The sequence below is a fragment of the Amblyraja radiata genome, chromosome 9 (assembly GCF_010909765.2).
Source record: "Amblyraja radiata isolate CabotCenter1 chromosome 9, sAmbRad1.1.pri, whole genome shotgun sequence".
In the NCBI taxonomy this organism is placed as follows: Eukaryota; Metazoa; Chordata; class Chondrichthyes; order Rajiformes; family Rajidae; genus Amblyraja; species Amblyraja radiata.
Window position 1 is genome coordinate 61,598,204 of NC_045964.1, and position 26,686 is coordinate 61,624,889.

The 26,686-nt window shown below is 47.0% G+C and overlaps 1 protein-coding gene across 3 annotated transcripts in view; it reads right to left on the minus strand.

The window, feature by feature from the left end:
* adck1 (aarF domain containing kinase 1) overlaps positions 1 to 26,686 on the minus strand; it is a 443,344-nt gene that overhangs the window by 239,344 nt on the left and 177,314 nt on the right. For all 3 annotated transcript variants that reach the window (XM_033027596.1, XM_033027594.1, XM_033027595.1), the window contains exon 5: positions 7,031 to 7,189. In XM_033027596.1, the coding sequence (XP_032883487.1) occupies positions 7,031 to 7,189 (159 nt within the window). The remainder of the gene's footprint in view (positions 1 to 7,030; positions 7,190 to 26,686) is intronic.

Genomic DNA, 26,686 nt, shown 5'->3' on the forward strand with positions numbered 1-26,686 from the left:
GTAGACGACACTATTGGTTTCAATAGATAAAAGGTGTCCATAACAACTTAAGATTCCGTCGATTTCGCAAGGCACCATTAGGACTACGTTACAGTTAACACAATCAATTCACATCTGGACAGGATAGGAAAGGATAGGAATAGCTTGGAGAGGTTTGGAGGAATATGGACCAATGAAGGCAAATGGGACTAGTTTCGATGGGTCATTCCTTTTGAAAGGAGTTGAGGTGGAATTTCTTTAGTCAGAGGGTGGTGAATCTGTAGGATTCATTACACCGACGGCTGTGGAGACCGTCCATGGATATTTTTAAGGCAGAGATTGACAGATTCTTGAATAGTAAAGGTGTCAGGGGTTATGGGGAGAAGGTAGGAGAATGGGGTTGAGAGGGAGAGATAGATCAGGCATGATTGAATGGCAGAGTAGACTTGATGGGCCAAATGGCCTAATTCTGTTTCTAGAACTTATGAACGTATAACCATATATTGGTATGTTGTATACCATAACGTATGTTGGGACAAAGGCCATGTTTCTGCGCTTCATGACTCTATGAGCCCATGAAGCTGGAGGAGATACTAGATTTTAATTCCCAGAATTTGAAAATGGAATTCAAATTGACAAACGCCTGCTTTGAAGTCCTGTCGTTGGTCTAATTCGTCATAAGTGATAGGAGCAGAATTAGGCCATTCGGCCCATCAAGGCTCCTCCGCCATTCAATCATGGCTGATCTATCTCTCCCTCCTAACTCAATTCTCCTGCCTTCTCCCCGTAACCCTTGCCCCTAAGTCCCTGGCCCATTGCTGGCCCATTGACAAAGCCACAAAACGAGCAGAGAAATATAATAGACAAGGGAAGTTGTCTCAGTGCAATTTCACCCAGTGCTACCCCTTTACTGACCTCTACACCTGAAATATAACGCAGTAGTTCAATGTAATCACCGGTGATGATGGTTGGCATACCAACAAGGCTTTGCATATATATGAGCGAGCAAGCAAACCACTTGTGTAACAAAATACAACTCTTTATTTAACAGAGATCAAAGGTAAGTAATTATGCTACTAACAATATATTAATTAAATTAGAATAGCCAGTATTAAATCCCAATTACCTTGGCTGTTGCTATTCAAGGACACAGTTCAATAACTATGAATTTAATTTGGCTCTTCCAATTGCCGCCTGTTATGCTTTTATGATCTAGTCTTATGCTGTGCTCGCAGTCCATTAGCCAAGGCGGAAGACAAGCAACCTGCAGGAGTTAGCAGCGTACAGCAATCACCCCGCTCCAGTCCAATATAATTTATTTGTTTTCAACAAAAAGAGCGACACGGTGACACAGTGGTGGAGTTGCTGCCTCACAGCGCTTGCAGCGCCAGAGACCCGGGTTTGATTCGGACTGCGGGTGCTGCCTGTGCGGTGTTTGTACGTTCTCCCCGTGACTTGCGTGGGTTTACTCCGGGATCTCCGGATTCCTCTCACATGCCAAAAACGTACAGGTTTGTAGGTTAATTGGCGACGGTATAATTGTGAATTATCCCGAGTGTGTAGGTTAGTGTGAGTGTGCGGGGATCGATAGTCGACGCAGACTCTGTGGGTTATAGGGCCAGTTTCCACGCTGTATCTAGACACTAAACTGAAAACATTCCTGACAAATGGCGGCACTGTGACACGGCTGGTAGTGCTCACTGCTCCAAATCCTGACCTCGGGAGTTTACATGTTTCAGGTTTAGTTTTTAGTTTTAGAACTACAGAGTGGAAACAGGCGTTTTGTTCCCACCGGTTCCCCGCCAACCAGCGGTCGCCCGTACACTAGCATTATCGTACACACTAGAGACAATTTAGAACTTTATTAAGCCAATTCGCGATTGAAACTGTACATCTTTGGAGTGTGGGAAGAAACCGGAGGACCCGGAGGAAACCCAAGCAGGCCACGGGGAGACCGTACAAACTCCGTGCAGACGGCGCCCATAATGGGGATTGAACCCGGCTCTCTGGCGCTGCAAGCGCTGTAGGCAGCAACTCTACCGCTGCGCCACCGTGCTGCACTTTTTTTTTACACACTAGTCCAAACCCGACTCATTTTATTCTCCCCACATTCCCATCAACATTCCCCCCCCCCCCCCCCCGTGATTCTAGCACGCATCCATTCACAAGAGGCTTATGTACAGCGCTCGATTTGCCTACCATCCCACATACTTTTGACATGTGGGATGAAACCGGAGCGCCACACAGAAAACCCACACAGGAAGAACGTGCAAACTCCACAGAGACAGCACCCAGAGGAAAAGAATTAAAAGTTGAAGATGCCGGAAATCTGAAACAAAAACAGGAATGTTGGGAGTGTGTGTGTGTCGGGAGTGGATGAGAAAGTGGGTGAACATTGAACTCGAGTGAAGAGGTGATCACTGGTCAGCATAGCCTCGCTGGGCCAAAGGGCCTGCTTCAATGCTGTATCTTTTATTCAAGCAATCAATCAATCACTCAATTTCATTCTCTGGAGGTTATCGACACACCAAACAACCTGGTTGGTTTCATGGTTACCAGAATTAGACTCAAATTAGTTTACATTACAGATTTATTTAACTACTTGAATTTAAATTTCATAGTTGCCATGGTGAGGTTCAAAATCTTGTCTCTGGATCAATAGTTCAAATCCATTTGTTGATAACCTGCCAGGTAAATGACTAGGTAACCATACCCTTCATGAAGAGGGGCGTCACGGTGGGGCAGCGGTAGAGTTGCTGCCTTACAGCGCAAGGGACCCGGGTTCCATCCTGACCACGGGTGTTGTCTGTACGGAGTTTGTACGTTCTCCATCTGAGCGCGTGAGTTTTCTCCGGGTGTTCCGGTTTCCTCTCACACTCCAAAGTCGTGAGTTAATTGGCTTTGATTTAAAAAAAATATAAATTATCCCCAGTGTGTAGGATAGTGTTAGTGTGTGGGGATATTTTTAGTTTAGTTTAGAGATACAGCGTGGAAACAGGCCCTTCGGCCCACTGGGTCCGCGTCGACCAGCGATCCCCGCACATTAACACTATCCTACACCCACTAGGGACAATTTAAAAAAAAATATTTACCAAGCCAATTAACCTACAAACCTATACGTGTGGGAGGAAACCGAACATCTCGGAGAAAACCCACGCAGAACACTGGGAGTACGTACAAACTCCGTACCCGTAGTCAGGATCAAACCCGCGTTTCAGCCGCTGCATTCGCTTGTAAGGCAGCAACTCTACCGCTGCGCCACCGTGACTGCCCTCGGCTGTCGGCGGTATGGCTGCATGGCTGGTCGGCGCGGGCTAGGTGGGACGCAGGGCCTGTGTCCCGGCTGTATCTCCAAAGCCTAAAGAGGAGAGGGAAAATAAACTCGACGGTGGAAATTTGCATTGGTATTGGTCTGATAACAGAGGGAAGAAGGTGTTCCAGAATCTGGTAGTACGTACTTGCATGTTTTTGCACCTTCTGCCGGGTGGGAGAGGGGAGAAAGGAGAATGACTGGGGTGTGAATGGTCTTTGATTATGCTGGCTGCTTTGTGGTAGAGACGATGGAGTAAAATTGGAGCGGGATGGGGGGGGGGGGGGGGGGGGGTGGAGTGGTTAGTTGCTGGTTTGCATCCGATAAGATGAAGAGAAAGGGCTGCATCTGTACAAACTGGTGAGAGTCATGGGAGACAAGCCAAACTTCCTTAGTCTCATATTTCAAGATAGAGGATCTTGAAATGTGAGTCTGCACTGGAATTACTGATTATCTAAAGCCAACTTCTTTCTCTCTCTGTAATTTCAATTATATTTCTTTTTTCAAATTTTTTTTTCTCCCAGTTACACTGAAACTGAGATGAGGGAAAACTTTTTCACCCAGAGAGTTGAGAATCTGTGGAATTCTATGCCACAGAAGGCAGTGGAGGCCAATTCACTGGGTGTTTTCAAGAGAGAGTTAGATTTATGGGCCTGTCCCACCAACGTGACTTTTTAGGCGACTTCCGGCACCCGTCATAGGTCGTTGAAGGTCGGCGAAAATTTTCAGCATGTTGAAAATTCAGCGGCGACCAGAAAGACACTGCGACTCTTTGGGCGACTGAGGAGACGACTCACGACCATACAGGCGACACTCTGGCGACATGTCGCGTTGTGAAGCCTGTATGGTCGTGACTAGTCGCCCAAAGAGACGTACCTTGTTCTGGTCGCCGCTGGATTTTCAACGGTACCCTGTCGGTGACCTGTCACGACCTATGACGGGTGCTGGCAAGTCGCCGAAAAAGTCGCGTAAGTGGGATAGACCCATAGCTCTTAGGGCTAATGGAATCAAGGGATATGGGGATAAAGCTGGAACGTGGGAAGTGATTTTGGATGATCGGCCGTGATCAAATTGAATGGTGGTGCTGGCTCGAAGGGCCACATGGCCTAATCCTGCACCTATTTTCTATGTTTCTAAATACCATCAATGCTGCCTGACCTGGTGGGTATTTCCAGCAATATCTGCTATCATTTCTCTACTCTATATGCCACAGGAGTTTAGTCAAGAGTGTTTTATTGTCATATGTCCCAGATAGAACAATGAAATTCTTACTTGCAGCAGCACAACAGAATATGTAAACATAGTACACTGTAAACAATATAATAAACAAGAAGAAAAGTTCAGTATGTGTTTATATACACATGTACATAAATAGAAAAAAAATAAAAAAATAAATATATATATATATAGACACACGTACACATATGTACATATAAAGAAACAAACAAACAATAATAATACAATAATAATCTATGTAGTTCAGAGCTTATTGGAGGTTGTAGTGTTTAATAGCCTGATGGTTGTCGGAAAGAAAGCTGTTCGTGAACCAGGACATTACAGTTTTCAGACTCCTGTACCTTCTTCCCCGTGGCAGGAGTGAAATGAGTGTGTGGCAAAACACACTGCAAAACACTCCAAATAGAAGCAGTCACATTAAGTTATCACCAGTAATTCTGTTCAGTGGTGAAGGACATTGCTTTCTGCGCTGAACTCAAAGCCATATCCATCTCACGTGGATTGAGAAGGTCAACTACCGAAGTAATCTTTTTCCTGCCTTACCACATATCAGCTTCCCATCAATTCGAAGGACAAAGCTCAGAGCACGATTCAGATGGTGAGGCCACAGTCATACAGCATGCAGTAACACTCACTGGAGTTTGGAAGGATGAGGGGACACCTCATTGAAACTTACCGAATAGTGAAAAGCCTGGATAGAGTGGATGTGGAGGGGATGCTTTCTCCGATTTCCTCCCACACTCCAAAGATGTACACGTTTGTAGGTTAATTGACCTTGGTAAAAATTGTAAATTGTCCCTGGTGTGTAGGATGGTGCATGTGTACGGGGTGATCGCTGGTCGGCACGGATTGTGAGGGCCGAAGGGCCTGTTTCCGTGCTGTATCACTAAACTAAACTAAACAGAGGTCCCATCACAGATCCCTGCTGAACACCGGGCAGTCACGGTGCCTTACAGTTGCTGCCTTACAGCGACAGAGACCCGGGTTCGATCCCGACTACGGGTGCTGTCTATGCTGTTCTCCCCGTGACCCACGTGGGTTTTCTCCGAAATCTCCGATTTCCGCCCACACTCCAAAGACGTGCAGGTTTGTAGGTTTGTAGGTTCGTTGTCCCTAGTGTGTGTGTGTGTGCAGGATGGTGTTAATGTGCGGGGGTCGCAGGTCGGTGCGGACTCAGTGGGCCGATGGGCCTGCTTCCATGCTGTATCTCTAAACTAAACTAAACTAAACCCACTGGTTACATATCTCCAGAATATCTCCTAGAATAACAGCCACAACAAAAGAGTCGGGGGCTGTTACAGAATGAAAATGTAACCTGAATGTGGAGGTAGAAGACAGGGGTATGGTTTCTTAATGAGTGCTTTGCACTTGACTGCAAAAGGGAGAATGTAGTGATGTATTTAATGAGGAATAGTGAAATATTAGGAAAGACAAGTATAGCAAGCAAGAGAACATTCAAGGGGTTTTGCATATTTGTAAGTGGATAAATTGCTAATCCCTGTTGAGATACATGTTAACCTGTTAAAGGAAAGAGCAGAAACTCAGACCATTAATTTCACATCCCTTTTGGGTTCGGGTTTTCCGCCCCAGGACGAGAAGGTAGCAAATGTGATACTGTTCACAAAGAGATAGAGGAATGCATCAAGTCATCACAGGCTGGTGAACCTAACATCAACAGTGGGCACGTGTTGGAAAACCTCCAAGGAAGAGAGCGTGCCGGTGGTGCAGCGGCAGAGTCGCTGCCTTACAGCGCCAGAGACCCATAGTCAGCATCGAACCCGGGTCTCTGGCGCGGTATGACAGCAACTCTACCGCTGCCCCACCGTGCCGGAGTTTGTACCTTCTCCCTGTGAGCTGCGTGGTTTTTCTCCAGAGGCTCTGGTTTCCTCCCACACTCCAATGATGTACACATCTGCTGGTCGATTTGCTTGGTACAATTGTAAATTGACCCTCGGTGTGTGCGCGTCAGTGTTAGTGAGCGGACATCGCTGGTCGGCAAGGAACCCGGCGGGCCGAAGGGCCTGTTTCCACGCTGTATCTCTCAACTAAACTAAACTAAGAGGATTAATCAAGAGTTTAGAAAGCATGGATTGAACAAGGACAAGCCAGTACTGATTTGTATTGGCAAGGTCACGTCAGACTCGATTGAATGAAGAATTTCAGGTAATAACAAGGACCAGATTGTGGAGGATAACACCTTTATCCTACATGGATTTCAGCAAGGCATGTAACAATGCCCTACATGGAAGAAGTGAAATCGGCCTGAAGCCAAGAACAATAATAAAATGGTCAATGGTAGTTTTAGTGATTGAGAGGTTGTATGCAATGGGATTCCGCAGGGCTCATTGTCTGAAATATACTGCGACATGCCAGGAACACACAATGTTGGGATGAAATATAGGATACTAAAATATAGGATACACATCGGCGCGGACACGGTGGGCCTAAGGACCTGTTTCCGCGCTGTATCTCAAAAGTAAACTAAAACTAAAATGTCTTACTTACCTCCATCAAAATGATGTCCTTGGCACACTGGCGCTGCACTTTAGGGTGCTGGACTTTAAGTGCCACCGTCCTTCCGTCGTGCAGTACTACTTTATGGACCTGTGCCCAGGACGCAGTGCCCAGTGGGGCTTCATCAAAGCTGGCAAACAGCTGGGTGACCTGTCAAAACACAAGCAGTCTCCGTTAGTTCCCATCCCTCCGAAGGGCCCTGAGCTGAAATGTCAACTGTCCATTGCGCTCCACAGATGCTGCCAGACCCGCTGAGTTCCCCTGGCAGTCACACCAACCAACCTCCCATTGACTCCATTTACACCTCACGCTGCCTCGGCAAGGCCAGCAGCATAATCAAGGACTAGTCATACCCTGGCCATTCCCCCTTCTCCCCTCTCCCATCGGGCAAAAGGTACAGAAGTGTGAAAACGCACACTTCCAGATTCAGGGACAGTTTCCTCCCAGCTGTTATTAGGCAACTGAATCATCCCACCACAACTAGAGAGCAGTGCTGAACTACTATCTACCTCAATGGTAACCCTTGGACTATCCTTGATCGGACTTTGCTGGCTTTACCTTGCACTAATCATTATTCCCTTGTCATGTATCAATACACCATAAATGGTACGATTGTAATCGTGTATTAATAATAATATATTTTATTGTCATTGCACATAAGCGCAACGAGATTTGGTATGCAGCTTCCATCCAATGTCATAACTTAAACAACTAATAGAATTTAGATTTAGATACCCCGAGAAACATGATTTATAAAAAGAACAGTCAAAACAGTCAAAACAGTCTAAAGTGCAAATGTGTCTGTGCGACGTGACCATCCGAGGGAGACAGTTCATGGGGGTGGGGGGGCACTCAGCAGGGCCGGTTCAGAGCAGCAATAGCTCTGGGGATGAAGCTGTTCCTGAGTCTGGAGGTGCGGGCGTAGAAGGCCTTGTAACGTCTGCCGGAAGGTAGGAGTTCGAACAGTCCATTACAAGGGCGTGAGGAGTCTCTGTGGATGCTGACGGCCTTCCTGAGGCACCGTGTGTGGTAGATGCTCTCCAAGGCTGGTAGCTGTGTCCCAATAAGCTTTCCACATGTGACAATAAACTAAATTGAGCTGAACTGTCTGACTCTGCAGTTCTTCCCAACGCTGTGACCTTATGCAGCAAGTTGTCGGGAAAGCAAAGATCACTGAGTAAGGTGACCATACTGGGCATGACATGTGCACAATAAACTCAACTGAACAGTTTGTTTTATCCTCCGCAGTGCAGCATCTGCAGCCTTTCGCTTCTATGTTGGTCTCTAGGATGCTGTAGTCCGGTCTAATGACGCGCAATGAATACTGGAGGCACAAGAGACTGCGGGTACTGGAATATGAAGCAACAAGCAATCTGTTGGAGGGACTCAGTGGATTGAGCAGCATCTGTGGATGGAAAGCGAACAGCGGCCATCTTGGGTCAAAACTGCATCAATCCTGAGTCTGTGCTGGAACTCCCTGTCCATGGGAAGTACGAGTACCTTTCCAAACTCCAAGCCGCTGAATAGTGTTCTTCCGACGGCAGAGTTCCATCATTCCGGCAAGAGGGCCTGAAACATCGGGCTGCCGTAGCGGCAACTGCGGAGGCCTCAATAGGCCCCGACCACGGGTGAACATGGAGGAAGTGGACTGAACTTTGCTGCCTTCCCTCACAGTGGGAAACGTTGTGGGGGGATGTTTTTAAGTTTAATGTTAAATTCTTTAATGTTGTGTTTATTTTATTGGTGTGCTGCAATGGCAACTCAAATGTCACTGCATCAATTGCTGTATGTGACAATAAATGTCCATTGTCTTTTGTTCATTGCACATGCTACAGGTCTTCATGAAGACACCTCACCACCATCTACCTAAGGACAATTAAGGATAGACAGTAAATTCAATTAAATAATACAGCATTGAAATTGATTCTACGGCCCTCCGAGTCCATTCCGACCATTGGTCACCCGTTCACACTAATTCTAAGTTATCCCACTTTCCTCATTTACTTCCCACACACGAGGAGGGATAATTTACAGAGGGGTAATTAACCCACACACCTGTCTGAAGTCTGAAGATGGTTTCCGACCCGAAATGTCACCTATTCCTTCTCTCCAGAGAAGCTGCCCGACCCGCTGAGTTACTCGAGCACTTTGTGTCTATCTTCGGTATAAACCAGCACCTGCAGTTCTTCTCCTACGCATTTAACCTACAAACCCGCAATCTTTGCGATGCGGCGGGAAACCGGAGCACCCAGAGGAAGCCCGCGCGGTCACGGGGAGAACGTGCAAATTCTGCACAGACGGCACCCGATGTCAGGATTGAACCCGGGTCTCTGGCTCTGTGAGGCTACAGCAGCTCTAGCTGCTCGTTTGTATCATTTACTCCAAGCGGACAGGACATCAGACTCCGGTAAGACCAGAGGTGGGGGTCTGTGCATTTATGTAAATAAAGCATGGTGCACGGACTCCACCATCATCGAGAGTCACTTCTCAGCTAACCTTGAGTTCCTCTTGGTTAGATGCAGACCGTTCTATCTGCCCAGAGAGTTCACCTCCACTGTTGTGACTGCAGCCTATATCCCTCCTGATGCTAATGCCAAGCTTGCAACGAAAGAGCTGCATACTGCCATTAGCAATCAACAGACGCACAACCCCGAGGCAGCCTTCATTGTTGCGGGTGACTTCAATCACTCTAACCTGAAGACTGTACTCCCCAAATTCCACCAACATGTCTCCTTCCCCACTAGAGTAGACAAGACACCCGTCGCCTATTCCCTTCGCTCCACAGATGCTGCTGCACCCGCTGAGTTTCCCCAGCAATTTTGTGTATCTTCGATATTCCAGCATCTGCAGTTCCTTTTTGAACACAAGGTCTACACCAACATGGCTGAAGCTTACAAAGCCATCCCCCTCCCCCACCTTGGTCAGTCTGATCACGTCTCATTGTTCCTGCTCCCTAAGTACTCCCCACTCATCAGACAGGTTAAACCAACTGTGAGGACAGTTAAAGTCTGGTCAGAGGAAGCGGACTTCACACTTCAGCAGTGTTTTGGAAACACTGACTGGAAGGCGTTTGCAGCCCAGGCCACCCTTGACTCCCAGACGGACATTGATTCCTACACATCCTCTGTTCTGTACTTTATAAACTCCACCGTCAATAGTGTCACCTCCCTCAAACAGGTGACTATATTCCCGAATCAGAAGCCATGGATGAACAGCGAGGTCAGGCTACTGCTGAAAGCACGGGACACCGCTTTCAGGTCAGGCGATACTCGAGCCTACAGTTCAGCCAGGGCTAACCTGAAGAGGGGTATCAAGAAGGCCAAGCACTGCCATAAGCTCAGGATTGAGGAGCACTTCAACAACAACTCCGACCCCCGATGCATGTGGCAAGCATCCAGGCCATCACGGACTACAGACCCTCCAACACCACCCCCACATCCAGCGACGCCTCCTTCCTTGAGGAGCTTAATCACTTCTATGGCCGCTTCGACAGGGACAATCTAGAGACAGCCATCAAGGCTGTGCTACCTGCCAATCACCAACCCCTCACACTCACCCCCTACGACATGTACATGGCACTGAGTAGGACTAATGCACGTAAAGCTGCTGGCCCTGACGGCATCCCCGGGCGCGTTCTCAGGGCCTGTGCTGCGCAGCTGACAGACGTCTGGACTGACATCTTCAACCTGTCACTTGCCCAAGCAGTTGTCCCCACGTGCCTTAAAACCACCTCCATCGTGCCAGTGCCAAAACACTCCACTGCGGCAAGCCTCAACGACTTCCGCCCAGTTGCACTTACCCCCATCATCACCAAGTGCTTCGAGAGGCTGGTCCTGGCACACCTCAAAAGCTGCCTACCCCCCACACTGGATCCCTATCAGTTTGCCTACCGCAAGAACAGGAGTACGGAGGATGCCATCTCAACGGCACTTCACTCCGCCCTCTCCCACCTCGACAACAGAGACACTTACGTAAGAATGCTGTTCATCGATTACAGCTCAGCATTCAACACCATTATACCATCAAAACTGATCACCAAACTCGGTAACCTGGGCATCGATCCCTCCCTCTGCAACTGGATACTGGACTTTCTAACCAACAGACCCCAGTCTGTTAGGTTAGACAAGCACACCTCTTCAACCCTCACCCTGAACACCGGCGTTCCACAGGGCTGTGTGCTGAGCCCCCTCCTCTACTCCCTCTTCACCTATGACTGCACACCTGTACATGGTACTAACACCATCAAGTATGCAGATGATACAACGGTGATTGGCCTCATCAACAACAATGATGAGTCGGCCTACAGGGAGGAGGTCCAGCACTTAGCAGCATGGAGCGCTGACAACAACCTGGCCCTTAACTCCAAGAAGACCAAGGAGCTCATTGTAGACTTCAGGAAGTCCAGGGGCGGCACGCACACCCCCATCCACATTAACGGGACGGAGGTGGAACGTGTTTCTAGCTTCAGGTTCCTGGGAGTCAACATCTCCGATGACCTCTCTTGGACCCACAATACCTCAACTCTGATCAAGAAGGCTCACCAGCGTCTCTTCTTCCTGAGGAGACTGAAGAAGGTCCATCTGTCTCCTCAGATCCTGGTGAACTTCTACCGCTGCACCATCGAGAGCATCCTTACCAACTGCATCACAGTATGGTATGGCAACTGCTCTGTCTCCGACCGGAAGGCATTGCAGAGGGTGGTGAAAATTGCCCAACGCATCACCGGTTCCTCGCTCCCCTCTATTGAGTCTGTCCAAAGCAAGCGTTGTCTGCGGAGGGCGCTCAGCATCGCCAAGGACTGCTCTCACCCCAACCATGGACTGTTTACCCTCCTACCATCCGGGAGGCGCTACAGGTCTCTCCGTTGCCGAACCAGCAGGTCCAGGAACAGCTTCTTCCCGGCGGCTGTCACTCTACTCAACAACGTACCTCGGTGATTGCCAAACACCCCCCCCCCCCCCCCCCGGACACTTATTACTATTTATTCAAATCATTTGCTACGTCGCTCTTCCAGGGAGTTGTTAAATGCATTTTGTTGTCTCTGTACTGTACACTGACAATGACAATTAAAATTGAATCTGAATCTGAATCTGAATCTGATCCGTATGTGAATAGACGCAAACCCAAAAACCCTTGTGTGAAAAAGTCGAATCCATGAAGAACTGCCGCTCGGACAATCATGGACATTGAACATTGAACAATGAGTTTCAAACCTTCATGAGAGTTGGGAAGAAAGAGGACAAAAACTGTACATCGTTCAAAAGAAAAGAATCTCTCTAATAATATCCTGTTCCAATTCACTGAAGAAAACCCAGGTGAAACAGTTGCGAAAATTAATAAGGAAACAGGGGAAAAAAGCAGGCAGCTGGTTTCATTCTCACATTACTCCAATGGGAGAAATAATGGGTAGGGCTGAAGATGTCCTGGTTGGGTTGCTCCTGGGCCTGGCCAAGCTGCCCATCCGCGAGTCAAGGCGCCAGACGGTGGAGGGCTCTACCCAAGCCGGCTGCCTGCACCTTTTCTGGGGATATGTCCGTGCCCGGGTGCGGATAGAAAGGGAATACGCCCTGTCTACAGACACCCTGAGGGAGTTCCGGGACAGCTGGGCTCCGCAGGGTGTTGAATGTATCCTCAATAAGGATTGTATCATAGTTGTATAGTAGTTTATTATGGATACATGTTTGTATTGTATTATGGTGGTGGGTTCTGGCTTGTTTTATTGTAGTGTAATATTATTTTTAATAATTGAATAAATTTAAAAAAAAAAAAAAAAAAAAAAAGGATTGCGATATAGTTGTTTAGCAGTTGCTTAGCATATTTGTTCGTCTTGTATTATGGTGGTGTTTTGTTTTATTGTATTGTAAATACTATTTTAATATTTGAACAAATATTTTTGATTAAAAATAAAAAAATTAAAATATTTTTTTTTTTAAATGGGAGAAATAAGGATGTGTAATAGGACCAACTGTGTTTTACCAAAAGGCACAGAGCTCAATATTTGTCTTCTCTCCCTTGTGTGATGTAACATGGAAAAAAGCCTTTTGGCCCAACACGTCCATGCCAACCAAGTTGCCTACTGGAGCTAGTCCAGTTTTGCTGCAATTGCCCCGAATCCCTCGGAGTCATACAGTGACAAACTGGCCCTTCGGCCCAACTCACCCACACCGGCCAACAATGTCCAGCTACACTAGTCCCACTTGCCTGTGTTTGGTCCATCTCCCTCCAAACCTGTCCTATCCATCTACCTATCTAACTGTTTCTTAAACCATGGGATAATGGTCGTGTGATCAATGGTTGGAATGGACTCAGTGGGCCGTAGAACCAATTTCCATGCTGTATTATTTAATTTAATTTATTTTCCATCCTTAATTGTCCTTACACCCTTGTTCCATACACCCACCACCCTTTGTGTGAAAAAGTTACCCTTTGGATTCTTATTAAATCTCTTCCCCTTCACCTTGAACCTATGTCCTGTGGTCCTCGATTCCCCTACTCTGGGCAAAAGACTGTGCATCTACCCGATCTATTCCTCTCCTGATTTTGTACACTTCTATAAGATCTCCCCTCATCCTCCTGCGCTACATGGAATAGAGACCCAGCCTACTCAACCTCTCCCTGTAGCTCACACCCTCTAGTCCTGGCAACTTCCTCGTAAATCTTTTCTGAACTCTTTCAAGCTTGACAATATCTTTCCTATAACATGGTGCTCAGAACTGAACACAATATTCTAAATGCGGTCTCACCAACGTCTTATACAACTGCAACATGACCTCACAACTTCTATGCTCAATACCCTGACTGATGAAGGGCAAAGTGCCAATGTACCTGTCCAAATCTCTTTTAAATGTTGGAAATGTACACTCCTCTACAACTTGCTCCTCACACCCACCACCCTCTGCGTGAAAAAACGTGCCCCTCAGATCCCTTTTAAATCTTTCCCCTCTCACCTTCAATCTATGCCCTCTAGCTTTAGACTGCCCTTCCCTGGGGAGAAAGACTGTGACCATGCATCTTATCCACGTCCCTCGTGATGTTATATACCTCTAAAAGGTCACCCCTCAGCCTCACACTCTCCAGGGAATAAAACCCCAGTCTATCCAGTCTCTCCTTATAATGCCAGGGACATTCGGGTTTGGACAGTAAACACTGGCGATATCCATATCCCGTGGATGAAATAGAACGAGAAATGAACCAGGTAAACAGTAACTCTGCTTCTCTTTCCACAGAAGCTCTTTAATCTAACAAATATCGCAATATTTTAATTAAATAAGTCTGAATAAGCACCCTGACCCAAAACATCACCTGTCCACGTTCTCCAGAGATGCTGCCTGACCCACTGAGTTACTCCAGCACTTTGTACTTTTTTTTAAATACTTCAGCGATTAAGAGGCAGGGCGCTGACCACTTCACTCCTGGTCACACACACAGAGTTCAGATATGTTTTAGTTTAGTTTAGTTTAGTTCAAAGGTTCAAAGGTCAGTTTAATATCATGTGTACCAATTAAGGTACAGTGAAACTCGAATTACCATACAGCCACACTAAAAAAAAGCACCAAGACACACAACTACATAAAAGTTAACATAAACATCCACCACAGCGGATTCCCCACATTCCTCACTGTGATGGAAGTCCAATCTTCATCCTCTTTATTCTCCCGCGCTCCCGCAGCTGGCGATCGAAGCTCCCGCGATGGGGGCGATCGAAGCTCTTGCGGCTTGGAGCTCCCGAAGTCGGTTTCCAGCAAAGGCCGCCAACTCCACGATGTTAGGCCGCAGTGTGGACGGAGATGCAATGCCGAAAAATACGCATCTCCGTCGAGGTAGGAGATTTAAAAAAGTATCCCCCAACGCCACCCCTCACCATAAAACAAGCTAAGGAACACTAAAACATACATTTAACACATACTAAATAAAAACAATAAAGAAGGACGGATCAGACAGACTATTGGCGAGGTAGCCATTGCTGGGCCGAATGGCCTACTCCTGCACCTATTGTCTATTGTCTATTGTCTCTGTAGTCTTTATTTCTACTCCTCCATTTTGTTTTGGTCAAGTGTCCCCATCATGCCTCGCGGTTAAGTTAAACTAAGCCATTGCTGGCTTAGTTTAGTTTAGAGATACAGCATGGAAACAGGCCCTTCGGCCCAAATAGTTCCATCCTACACTCTAGGGACAATTTACAGAAGCCAATTAACCTACAAAATTGCACGTCTTTGGAATGTGGGAGGAAAACGGAGTACCCGGAGAAAACCCACGCGGTCGCAGGGAGAACGTACAAACTCCGTACAGACAGCACCCACAGTCAGGATCGAACTCGGGCCTCTGGTGCTGTGAGGCAGCAACACTACCATTGCGCCACCGTGCCACCCTAATGATGGAGCATATACTATCAGAGGGTGGTGGGAGCTGCCAGAGGGGGTTAGCTGAGCCATGTACTATAACCACATTTTAAAGACATTTGGACAGGTAGATGGATAGGAAAGGTTGAGAGCGATATAGGCCGGATGCAGGCAGGTGGGACTAGTGTGGATGGGACATGTTGGTCAGCAAGGGTAAGTTGGGCCGATGGGCCTGTTTCCGTGCTGTATGACTCCATGATTCAATAAGCTACTTGCCTGGTCACAGGCAGCGACATCAACACTCGAGGAAAGACTGATTGACTTGATTGATATCTCTGAAACGCAGCACACACTGTGTCCGCCACTGTGCACGCCATGATAAACATGAGTACTGTTAACATCTGGTATCGTTTGTAATGCTCAGATATCATTCTGCATGGGCAGCAGGAGGAGAGCCTGCCTTGAGGACAAACAGCCCGTAAACACCAACCGCCACTTAATTTTGTGTTAACATCGACTTGGTGAGAATACTTTGAAAGTGTGTGGTACTAATTGCATCAATCATAGCTTTAACGGTTTGCTCAGCACTAATTAAAAAGCTGTAATGGGCCTGTCCCACTTACGCGACTTTTTCGGCGACTGCCGGCACCCGTCATAGGTCGTTGCAGGTCGCCGAAAATATTCAACTTGTTGAAAACCCAGCGGCGACCAGAAAGACACTACGAATCTTTGGGCGGCTGAGGAGACGACTCACGGCCATGCAGGCGACATGTCGAGGGGTGAAGCCTGTATGGTCGTGAGTCGTCGCCCAAAGAATCGTACCTTGTTCTGGTCGCCGCTGGATTTTCAACATGTTGAACATTTTCGGCGACCTACAACAACCTATGACGGGTGCCAGCAGTCGCCGAAAAAATCGCGTAAGTGGGACAGGCCCTTAACTTAACCGCGAGGCATGATGGGGACACTTGACCAAAACAAAATGGAGGAGTAGAAATAAAGACTACCGAGACAATAGACAATAGGTGCAGGAGTGAGCCATTCGGCCCTTTGAGCCAGCACGGCCATTCAATGTGATCATGGCTGATCATCCCCAATCAGTACCCCGTTCCTGCCTTCTCCCCATATCCCCAGAGGTGTAGATTTGTGCTGGAAGTTCACGATGCAGCGGACAGCACAAGAACAATTTGGACTAGAACATTTGCTACGGAAATATTAATTGGTTTATTGCCTTGAAAACTGAGATAAGTTTGAAGGGAGATTCAAATGCTGCATTGATCAGCATCAGATGGATCACAAGATATGAAACATTTTGGCTTCTTTTAGAGCTTTAAGCTGAGAGAGGCAAAGTTTAAAGGAGATGTGCGAAGCAACACATCTTGGAGAGTGTTCAAAAGGGAACTGCAGATGCTGGAATATCGAAGGTACACAAAATTGCTGGGGAAACTCAGCGGGTGCAGCAGCATCTATGGAGCGAAGGAAATAGGCGACGTTTCGGGCCGAAACCCTTCTTCAGACTGATGGGGGGTGGGGAAAGAAAGAAGGAAAAGGGGAGGAGGTTGGGTGCCAGGAATGCACTGCCAGGGGTGGACATAGAGTCATAAAGTGATACAGTATGGAAACAGGCCCTTCGGCCCAACTTGCCCACACTGGCCAACATGCCCCAGCTACACTAGTCCAACCTGGCCGCGTTTGGTCCATATCCCTCCAAACCTGACCTATCCACGTACCTGTCTAATTGTTTCTTAAACGTTGGGACAGTCCCTGCTCATCTACTTCCTCTGGCAGTTTGTTCCATACACCCACCACCCTTTGTGTGAAAATGTTACCCCTCAGATTCCTATTATATCTTTTCCCTTTCATCTTAAACCTATGTCCTCTGGTCCTCGATTCACCTACTCTGGGCAAGAGTCTCTGTGCATCTACCCAATCTATTCCTCTCATGATTTTATACACCTCTATAAGATCACCCCTCATCCTCCTGCACTCCAAGGAATAGTCCCAGTCTACTCAACCTCTCCCCATAGCTCAGACCCTCTAGTCCTGGCAACATCATCGTAAATTTTCTTTGTACCCTTCCCAGCTGGTGGGAGAGGTAGTTATGATCATGGCTCAAGAGGCTTATAGCTAGGCTCCTTGATATGCATGGAAGACAGACACAAAAAACAGGCCCTTTGGCCCAACTTCACAATACCGGCCAAGATGCCCCATCGAAGCTACTCTAATTTTCCCGCATTTGGACCATATTCCTCTAAAACCTTCAAACTGTATCTGTGTACTTGTCCTAGTATATTTTAAGTGCTGTTATTTAACCTGTCTGAACTAGCCCCTCTGCCAACTCCTTCCATATATCCACCACCTTCTGAGTGAAAAAAAAATGCATCTCAATTTCCTATGAAATCTTTACCCTCTCAGCCTAAACCTATGTCCTCTGGCTCTTGATTTCCCTACTCTGGGTAAAAGACTGTACGTTCACTGTGTACATCAATTTCTTAAACACCTCCATAAAATCATCCCTTATCCTCCTGCGCTCCAAGTCCTTGCCTGCTCAACCTGTCCCAATAGCTCAGGCCCTCGAGTCCGAGCAACGTCCACTATCTTCACTGCACCCTTTCCTGCTTAATATCTTTCCTGTCACATGGTGACCAAAATTGAACATTCACCCTACTTGTTACCTATTTACAACGCCAGAGACCCTAGTTCGATCCCGACTACGGAATTACGGAATTTGTGCGTTCTCCCCGTGACCTGCGTGGGTTTTCTTCAGGTGCTCCAGTTTCCTTCCACACTCTAAAGACGTACAGGATTGTCGGTTAATTGGCTTCGGTAAAAATAGTAAATTGTCCCCAGTGTGTAGGAACATGCTAATGTTCGGGGATCGCTGGTATGCGCGGACTCGGTGGACCGAAGGACCTGTTTCCGTGCTGTATCTCTAAACTAAACTAAACTAAACATCCGGGTAAATATGCAACGTTTCGGTCCGAAACCCTGAAGGAGCCATCTTGGTGAACGGCTGCTAGCAGCAGCCGTCCGTCTTAAATTCGTTTTTTTTTTTAGTTTTTAGTGAGTCCTGTTTTTTTGTTTGTAGGGGATATGGTCTTTTAATGTGGGGGGGTAGGTGTTACTTTATTTATAGGTCCCTACCTGGTCGGTGTGGCAGCCTTTTTTCCGGGTTGCCCGTCGACCCGTCGTCGTGGCCTACCAGCGGGCTTGGAGCGCCGTTTCTTGGCGGGAACCACCCAGCACCTCGGCCTGCGTGGCGGCACAGCATTGGAGCGCTGGAGCGGAGCGGAGCGGGCGATGCCTTGCCTGGGTCGCCGCGCTGGAGCTCTGGCGAGCTGGACCGCCGTGAGCAACATCTCCGGGCTGCGGGTTTGCGGAGCGGAGAGGCGGCGTGCGGAGAGACGGCGTGCGTAGAGGCGGCAAGACGGCAGTGAGGAGAGCGGGGCGCCGACTTTTTCATCTGGAGCCTAGGAGCTCCAAACCGGCGCGGCCTTGTCGGCTTCGGCAGCCGCGGGCTCCAACCAAGAAGCGGCCGTTCCAAGTGGCCCTGCCGCCGAAAGGACTCTCCCGACGCCGGGGCAAGACCACCCGGTGAGAACGGCCAGGGACATCGGGCCTCCGTAGAGGCAACTGCGGTGGCCCCAATAGGCCTGACTTTGGGGTGAACATGGGGTGGGGACTGGACATTGTGCCTTCCTCCACAGTGCTATCCACTGTGGGGGGATGATTTTTTTTTTTGTCTAACTGTAGTCTTGTAGGTCTGTGTCCAAGATGGCTGCCGTGAAGAGAGAGTGGACGCTGGCACGATTTGGTTGCCGCTGCTCTCTCTTCACACTGTGTTTTTGATTTTCTGTTTTTGGATTGAATTCTGTTTTTAATTTGTGTCATTGTGATGTCTTTAATTACTTGTTTTACTCCGATTATATGTTTTTATTCCGATTACTATGTAAGGTGTCCTTGAGATTTTGTATGAAAGGCGCCCATTAAATATAAAATTTATTATTATTATTATTATTTCCTTCGCTCCATAGATGCTGCCTCACCTGCTGAGTTTCTCCAGCATTTTTGTCTACCTTCGATTTTGCAGCATCTGCAGTTCCTTCTTGAACATCCGGGTAAATATACTCATTCATGTAATTGGGTGGATATCCTGCAATCTCCACCATTTCAACATTGAAGGAGATTTGGCATCAGCAAGGCAGTCTTGTCAGAGCAAGTGGGAAGGTGTGATGAATGTACAGTAGTTCTACCTGCATCCCCACTGCAAAGGGAAAATAAATGGATTCCATTTTCCCCTGTAGTTATATTTGTGACCTGCATGCTTGTGTCAAATTATTGTTACGCAGGTGAAATGACAGAGATGTGCAGTAATAGATGGAAACAGTGAGATATGAAGGTGATGTGTGAGTATGATGCTCCAGAGATAGGAACAAAATCCCACCTGTCCTATTCTAATCCAGATACTGAGCAAATGTGTAGGAAGGAACTGCAGACGCTTGTTTAAACCGAAGATACGCAAAAAGCTGGAGTAACTCATTTTCTCCCGAGATGCTGTCTGACCCGCTGAGTTTCTCCAGCTTTTTGTGTCTATCAGATACTGATCAAGTTGTGTGGACAGGGGACTGAGATAGAGGACAGACAAAATTATCATTTAATTTTAGTTTAGAGATATAACGCGGAAACAGCCCCGTCGGCCCACCGAGTCCACGCCGACCAGTGATCCCCGTACACTAACACTATCCTACACACACACACACACACACTAGGGACAATTTACAAATTTTACCAAAGCCAATTAGCCAACAAACCTGTGCATTTTTGGAATGTGGGAGGAAACCGGAGCACTAGGAGAAAACCCACGCGGTCACAGGGAGAATGTACAAACTCCGTACAGACAGCACCCGTAGTCAGGATCGAACCCGCTGCAATAACCCAGCAACTCTACCGCTGCGCCACCGTGACGCCCATTCACAGGATTGTTGAGTTCTGCTGAAGGAAATGCTGAATTCAAATTGCCTGTTGTGATTTGACACCAATTAGGATGATTAGAATTAAGAAAAAGATGCCCGTGTATGAATATATTTTGTTATTGTCATTTTGTTAAACTAGTTAAAGACCTCTGGTTAAATATTAATATTCCTGAAATTGCAATATAAAAGAAACGAAATGAGAACTGAAAAATCATTCCCAGAAAATAACGCGCTCCTTAGCTTCAGTGCCTGAACTATCTTATCAACACTGAGCCACAAGTGTGAATGTGGAATTTAATGTAGGTCATTTCTCAATTGTGAATATCGGGTTTTTTTTGTGTGGGGGGGAAAATGAGTTTTCTTAAGCGCTTGTAACCGCGTTCTGTTAAGCCCTGGGGCTGCTGAACATACTCACACAGCTTGGATACATGGCTTTCTTTGTCACAGGCAAAGCATATGCAAGAGATAAGCAGAAGAAAATAGGAGCCTCACCACAATAACTGAGAATCATATTTCATGTGTCAGAAAACAAACCAAGTCCATTAACATTAAATCACCCGGAGCAACAATAGGAAGACTGCTGTCCAATGTTAACTATTTGATTTAGAAGGGGTTTGCTGATCTCTTGTTTAGCTTGGAAATTGGAAACAGTTCCCACAGATAGTCAATTAAAATTTGGATAAAAGGAGCAATTATAGTTTAGCGTTTTAGTTTAGAGATACAGTGCGGATAGAGGCCCTTCGGCCTACCGAGTCCGCACTGACCAGCGATCCCTGCATTTTAACACCATTCTACGCACACTAGGGACATTTTACAATGTTATCAATCCTATTAACCTGCACACTTGTACGTCTTTGGAGTGTTGGAGGAAACCGGAGCTCCTGGAGAAAACCCACGTGGTCAAGGAGAATGTACAAACTCCGTACAGGCAGCACCCGTAGTCAGGATCGAACTAGGGTCTCTGGTGATGTAATGCCCCTGTCCCACTTAGGAAACCTGAACGGAAACCTCGGGAGACTTTGCGCCCCACCCAAGGTTTCCTTGCGATTCCCGGAGGTTCCCGGAGGTTTTTGTCAGTCTCCCTACCTGCTTCCACTACCTGCAACCTCCGGCAACCACCTGCAACCTCCGGGAACTGCACGGAAACCTTAGGTGGGGCGCAAAGTCTCCAGAGGTGTCCGTTCAGGTTTCCTAATTGGGACAGGGGCATAAGGCAGCAACTCCACCACAGCGCCACCATGCCGCCCTATATAGTCAGAACATATGTGATATTTATCACAGACCCTCCTGCCTCTAACCACCCATTGATGGCAATGATCACTGGAAACACCGATGCATCAGTAATGGTGGTTAGGGTACCCAAAACCCACTGCATCCCTGAAGCCACTGTATCACTGAGGCCAAATTTACCAGGGTAGTCCTAAAGCAAATTACCTCATATACTGGAAATCTAAAATAAAACAGAAAAATGCTGGAAGTATGAAAGAACGAGATCAAACCCAAAAGAGAAACGGCACGGTAGAGTTACAGTATCAGAGACCCGGGTTCAATCCTGACTACAGGCGCTGTCTGTGTGGAGTTTGGACGTTCTCCCGGTGACCGTGTGGGTTTTCTCTGGGTGTTCCGGATTCCTCCCACACTCTGAAGACGTACAGGTTTGTAGGTTAACACAAAACGCTGGAGAAACTCAGCGGGCGAGGCACCATCTATGGAGAGAAGGAATGGGTGACGTTGCAGGTCGGTAAAAAATTTGAGGATTGGCCTCGGTTAAAAAAAATCATAAATTGTCCCACGTATAACACTCGTGTACGGGGTGATCGCTGGTCGGCACGTTCTCAGTGGGCTCGAAGGGCCTGTTTCCAAGCTATCCCACAACGTCTAAAGTCTAAAGAAACTGAAACCAAAGGTGAATGAGGTAAGGCAAGGCAACTTTATTTATATAGCACATTTCATACACGAGGCAGACTCAAAGTGCTTCACATAAAAACATGTCATACAATAAATGAAATAATAAAATGAAATAAAATAGAAGAACTAAAAGAAAAGAAAAACAAAATTAATAATGCATTATAAAAAGTGCAAAAGTTAAAAGTGCAATGTAGTTAAGATTTAGCTGAAAGCTAAAGTAAACATAAAAGTTTTCAGTCTTGTTTTAAAAGTGGTCAAAGTTGAGGCAAGTCTTAAATCTTCAGGAAGTTTATTCCAGCTATTTGTTGCATAGTAACTAAATCCTGCTTTCCCATGTTTTGTATTTACTCTGGGAATCACTAGCAGATTGGTTTCAGAAGATCTTAGCGGTCTAGAAGGCTTATATAGTGGAAGCATGTCAGTGATATACTTTGGCCCTAAACCATGTAGTGATTTATAGGTGAGCAGCAGGATTTTAAAATCAATTCTCTGACATACAGGGAGCCAATGTAAGGATTTAAGAATTGGTGTAATATGCTCAAATTTTTTGGTCTTTGTTAGAACTCTAGCAACAGCGTTCTGAACAAGCTGTAGCTGCCTGACAGTTTTTTTTGGAAGACCTGCAAGGAGACCGTTGCAATAATCTAGCCTACTATTAATAAAGGCATGTACAAGTTTTTCTAAATCTTGAGCTGACATGAGTCCTCTTAATCTTGCTATGTTTTTGAGGTGATAGTAGGCCGATTTTGTTACTGATTTGATGTGACTGTCGAAATTTAAATCTGAATCCATAATGACCCCAAGATTTCTGGCTTTGTTTGAAGTTTTCAGGGACAGAGAGTGAAGGTGTTGGGTTACTTTAAGCCTTTCTTTTTTAGCACCAAAAACAATTATCTCCGTTTTGTCCTTATTTAGTTGGAGAAAATTTTGGCACATCCAGTCTTTGACTTGCTCAATGCACTGGCACAACAGATCTATGGGGCGATAATCATTTGGTGATAGCGCTACATAGATTTGAGTGTCATCGGCATAGCAGTGGTGGTCAATATTATTATAGGTTAAAAAAAAAACATACTGAACACCCTGAGAGATTTTCGGCACTTTCTGTTTTACGCCACCAGGCTGGTGTTGAATGTTGGGCTTTTTACAGGGTGCTGTGAAGGAGATGGCTATGGGATATTGCTCCCGGATTGCACGCAGGAGTAGCCTGGGATTACCTGTTAATGTTTGGAGGCCCCAAGCTTCGAGCAGAATCCATACAGATGTGAAACAGAAATGTTGGAAAAAACTCAGACAGTCAAGCGACTGTTGGATAGACACACAACGCTGGAGTAACTCAGCGGGACAGGCAGCATCTTTGGAGAGAAGGGATGGATGACGTTTTGGGTCGAGACCCTTCTTCAGACTGAGAGACAGGGGAGGGGGAAAGAAGAGATATAAGTAAGTAAGTATTGGCCAAGTATTCACATACAAGGAATTTGCCTTGGTGCTCCGCCCACAAGTATAACATGAGATACAGTGACAGTTACGAATGACTCAGAAAACACTAAACATTAATAATAATAAAACATTAATGATAAAACACCATTGATCAAGCATGTGAACCAACAAAATACCAGATCAAAGGGAGGCTACAGATTTTTGGCTGTTCAGTAGAGCAAGGGTAAGGAAGGTGCGAAAACGAGAAATCAAAGGGCATGACAACCAAGGAAAATGTACAATGGATGTCCTCGTTCTTCAGGGAACGGGGGTTCCCCTCCTCCACCATAGATGAGGCTCGCACCAGGGTCTCTTCCATACCCCGCAACACTGCTCTCTCTCCCCATCCCCCTACTCGCAACAAGGGCAGAATCCCCCTAGTCCTCACCTTTCGCCCTACCAGCCGTCACATACAAGTAATCCTCCGTCAGTTTCGCCACCTCCAACGTGACCCCACCACTCGCCACATCTTCCCATCTCCCCCCATGTCTGCCTTCCGCAAAGACCGCTCCCTCCGTAACTCCCTTGTCAATTCTTCCCTTCCCTCCCGTACCACCCCCTCCCCGGGCACTTTCCCTTGCACCCGCAAGAGATGCAACACTTGTCCCTTTACCTCCCCCCTCGACTCCATTCAAGGACCCAAGCAGTCGTTCCAGGTGCAACAGAGGTTCACCTGCATCTCCTCCAACCTCATCTATTGCATCCGCTGCTCTAGATGTCAGCTGATCTACATCGGTGAGACCAAGCGGAGGCTTGGCGATCGTTTCGCCGAACACCTCCGCTCGGTCCGCAATAACCAACTTGACCTCCCGGTGGCTCACCACTTCAACTCCCCCTCCCATTCCGTATCCGACCTCTCTGTCCTGGGTCGCCTCCATGGCCAGAGCGAGCAACACCGGAAATTGGAGAAACAGCACCTCATATGGGGAGTCTGCATCCTGCGGGCATGAACATTGAATTCTCCCAATTTTGTTAGCCCTTTTAGTCTCCTCCCCTGCCTCAGCCCTCGGGCTGTCTCCTCCCCTCCCTCAGCCCTCGGGCTCCTCCTCCTCCTTTTTCCTTTATTCTCCCCGCCCCACCCCCCCATCAGTCTGAAGAAGGGTTTCGGCCCGAAACGTTGCCTATTTCCTTCCCTCCACAGATGCTGCTGCACCCGCTGAGTTTCTCCAGCATTTTTGTGTACCTTCGATTGTCCAGCATCTGCAGTTCCTTCTTTAATACAATGGATCATTGTTAGCCAGGAGAAGGTGAGAACGAGGCATACAATGTCAAATTTAATCTGGACAGTCAGACTGGCCGGAGAACTCAACTAGTGGAAAGGGAAACCAGTCAATACCAGTCCTGATAAAACACCAGACTACAAAACTAGAACACATGATCCATATCCCTTCATTCCCTGCAGATCCATGTGCCTAATTAAAAGCCTCTTAAATGCCACTGTCGAATGTGCCTCCAGCACCATCCCTGGCAGCCTGTTCCAGACACCCACTACCCTCAGTAAAAAAACCTGCCGCACACACCTCCTTTAAAAAAGGTTCTGACTGTGAGATGATGAGGAACATGGAAAGGTTAGACAGTCAGGACTTTTTTTTCCCAGGGTGGAAATGTCCCGGGTTACAGGGCACAGTGTTAAGCTGAGATGGACACAATTGAAAGATGTGCGGGGCAAGTTTTTTTTACGCTGAGGGTGGTGGGTGCTTACCCCTTATTCTTAAACTGTGGCCCCTGGTTCTGGACTCCCCCAACATCGGGAACATGTTTCCTGCCCCTAGCGTGCCCAAACCCTTAACAATCTTATATGTTTCAATAAGATATCCTCTCATCCTTCTAAACTCCAGAGTGTACAAGCCCAGCTGCTCCATTCTCTCAGCATATGACAAACCGCCATCCTGGGAATTAACCTTGTAAACCTACGCTGCACTCCCACAATAACAAGAATGTCCTTCCTCAAATTAGGGGACCAAAACCGCACACAATACTCCAGGTGTGGTCTCACTAGGGCTCTGTACAACTGCAGAAGGACCTCTTTGCTCCTATACTCGACTCCTCTTGTTATGAAGGCCAACATGCCATTCACTTTCTTCACTGCCTGATGTACCTGCATGCTTAGTTTCATAGACTGATGAACCCCAGATCCCGTTGTACTTCCCCTTTTCCCAATTTGACGCCATTTAGATAATAATCTGCCTTCCTGTTTTTTATACCAAAGTAGATAACCTCATATTTATCCACATTAAACTTCATCTGCCATGCATCTGCCCACTCCCCCAACCTGTCCAAGTCACCCTGCATTCTCATAGCATCCTCCTCACAGTTCACACTGCCACCAAGTTTTGTGTCATCTGCAAATTTGCTAATGTTACTTTGAATCCCTTCATCCAAATCATTGATGTATATTGTAAATAGCTGCGGTCCCAACACCGAGCCTTGCGGTACCCCACTAGTCACTGCCTGCCATTCTGAAAGGGACCCGTTAATCCCTACTCTTTGTTTCCTGTCTGCCAACCAATTTTCTATCCTTGTCAGCACTCTACCCCCAATACCATGTGCCCTAATTTTGCCCACTAATCTGCTATGTGAGACCTTATCAAATGTTTTCTGAAAGACCAGGTACACTACATCCACTGACTCCTTGTCCATTTTCCTAGTTACATCCTCAAAAAATTCCAGAAGATTAGTCCAGAACTAGGGGTCACAGTTTAAGGATAAGAGGGAAGTCTTTTAGGACCGAGATGAGAAAATCATTTGTTACACAGAGAGTGGTGAATCTGTGGAATTCTCTGCCACAGAAGGTAGTTGAGGCCAGTTCATTGGCGATATTTAAGAGGGAGTTAGATGTGGCCCTTGTGGCTAAAGGGATCAGGGGGTATGGAGAGAAGGCAGGGATGGAATACTGAGTTGGATGATCAGCCATGATCATATCGAATGGCGGTGCAGGCTCGAAGGGCCGA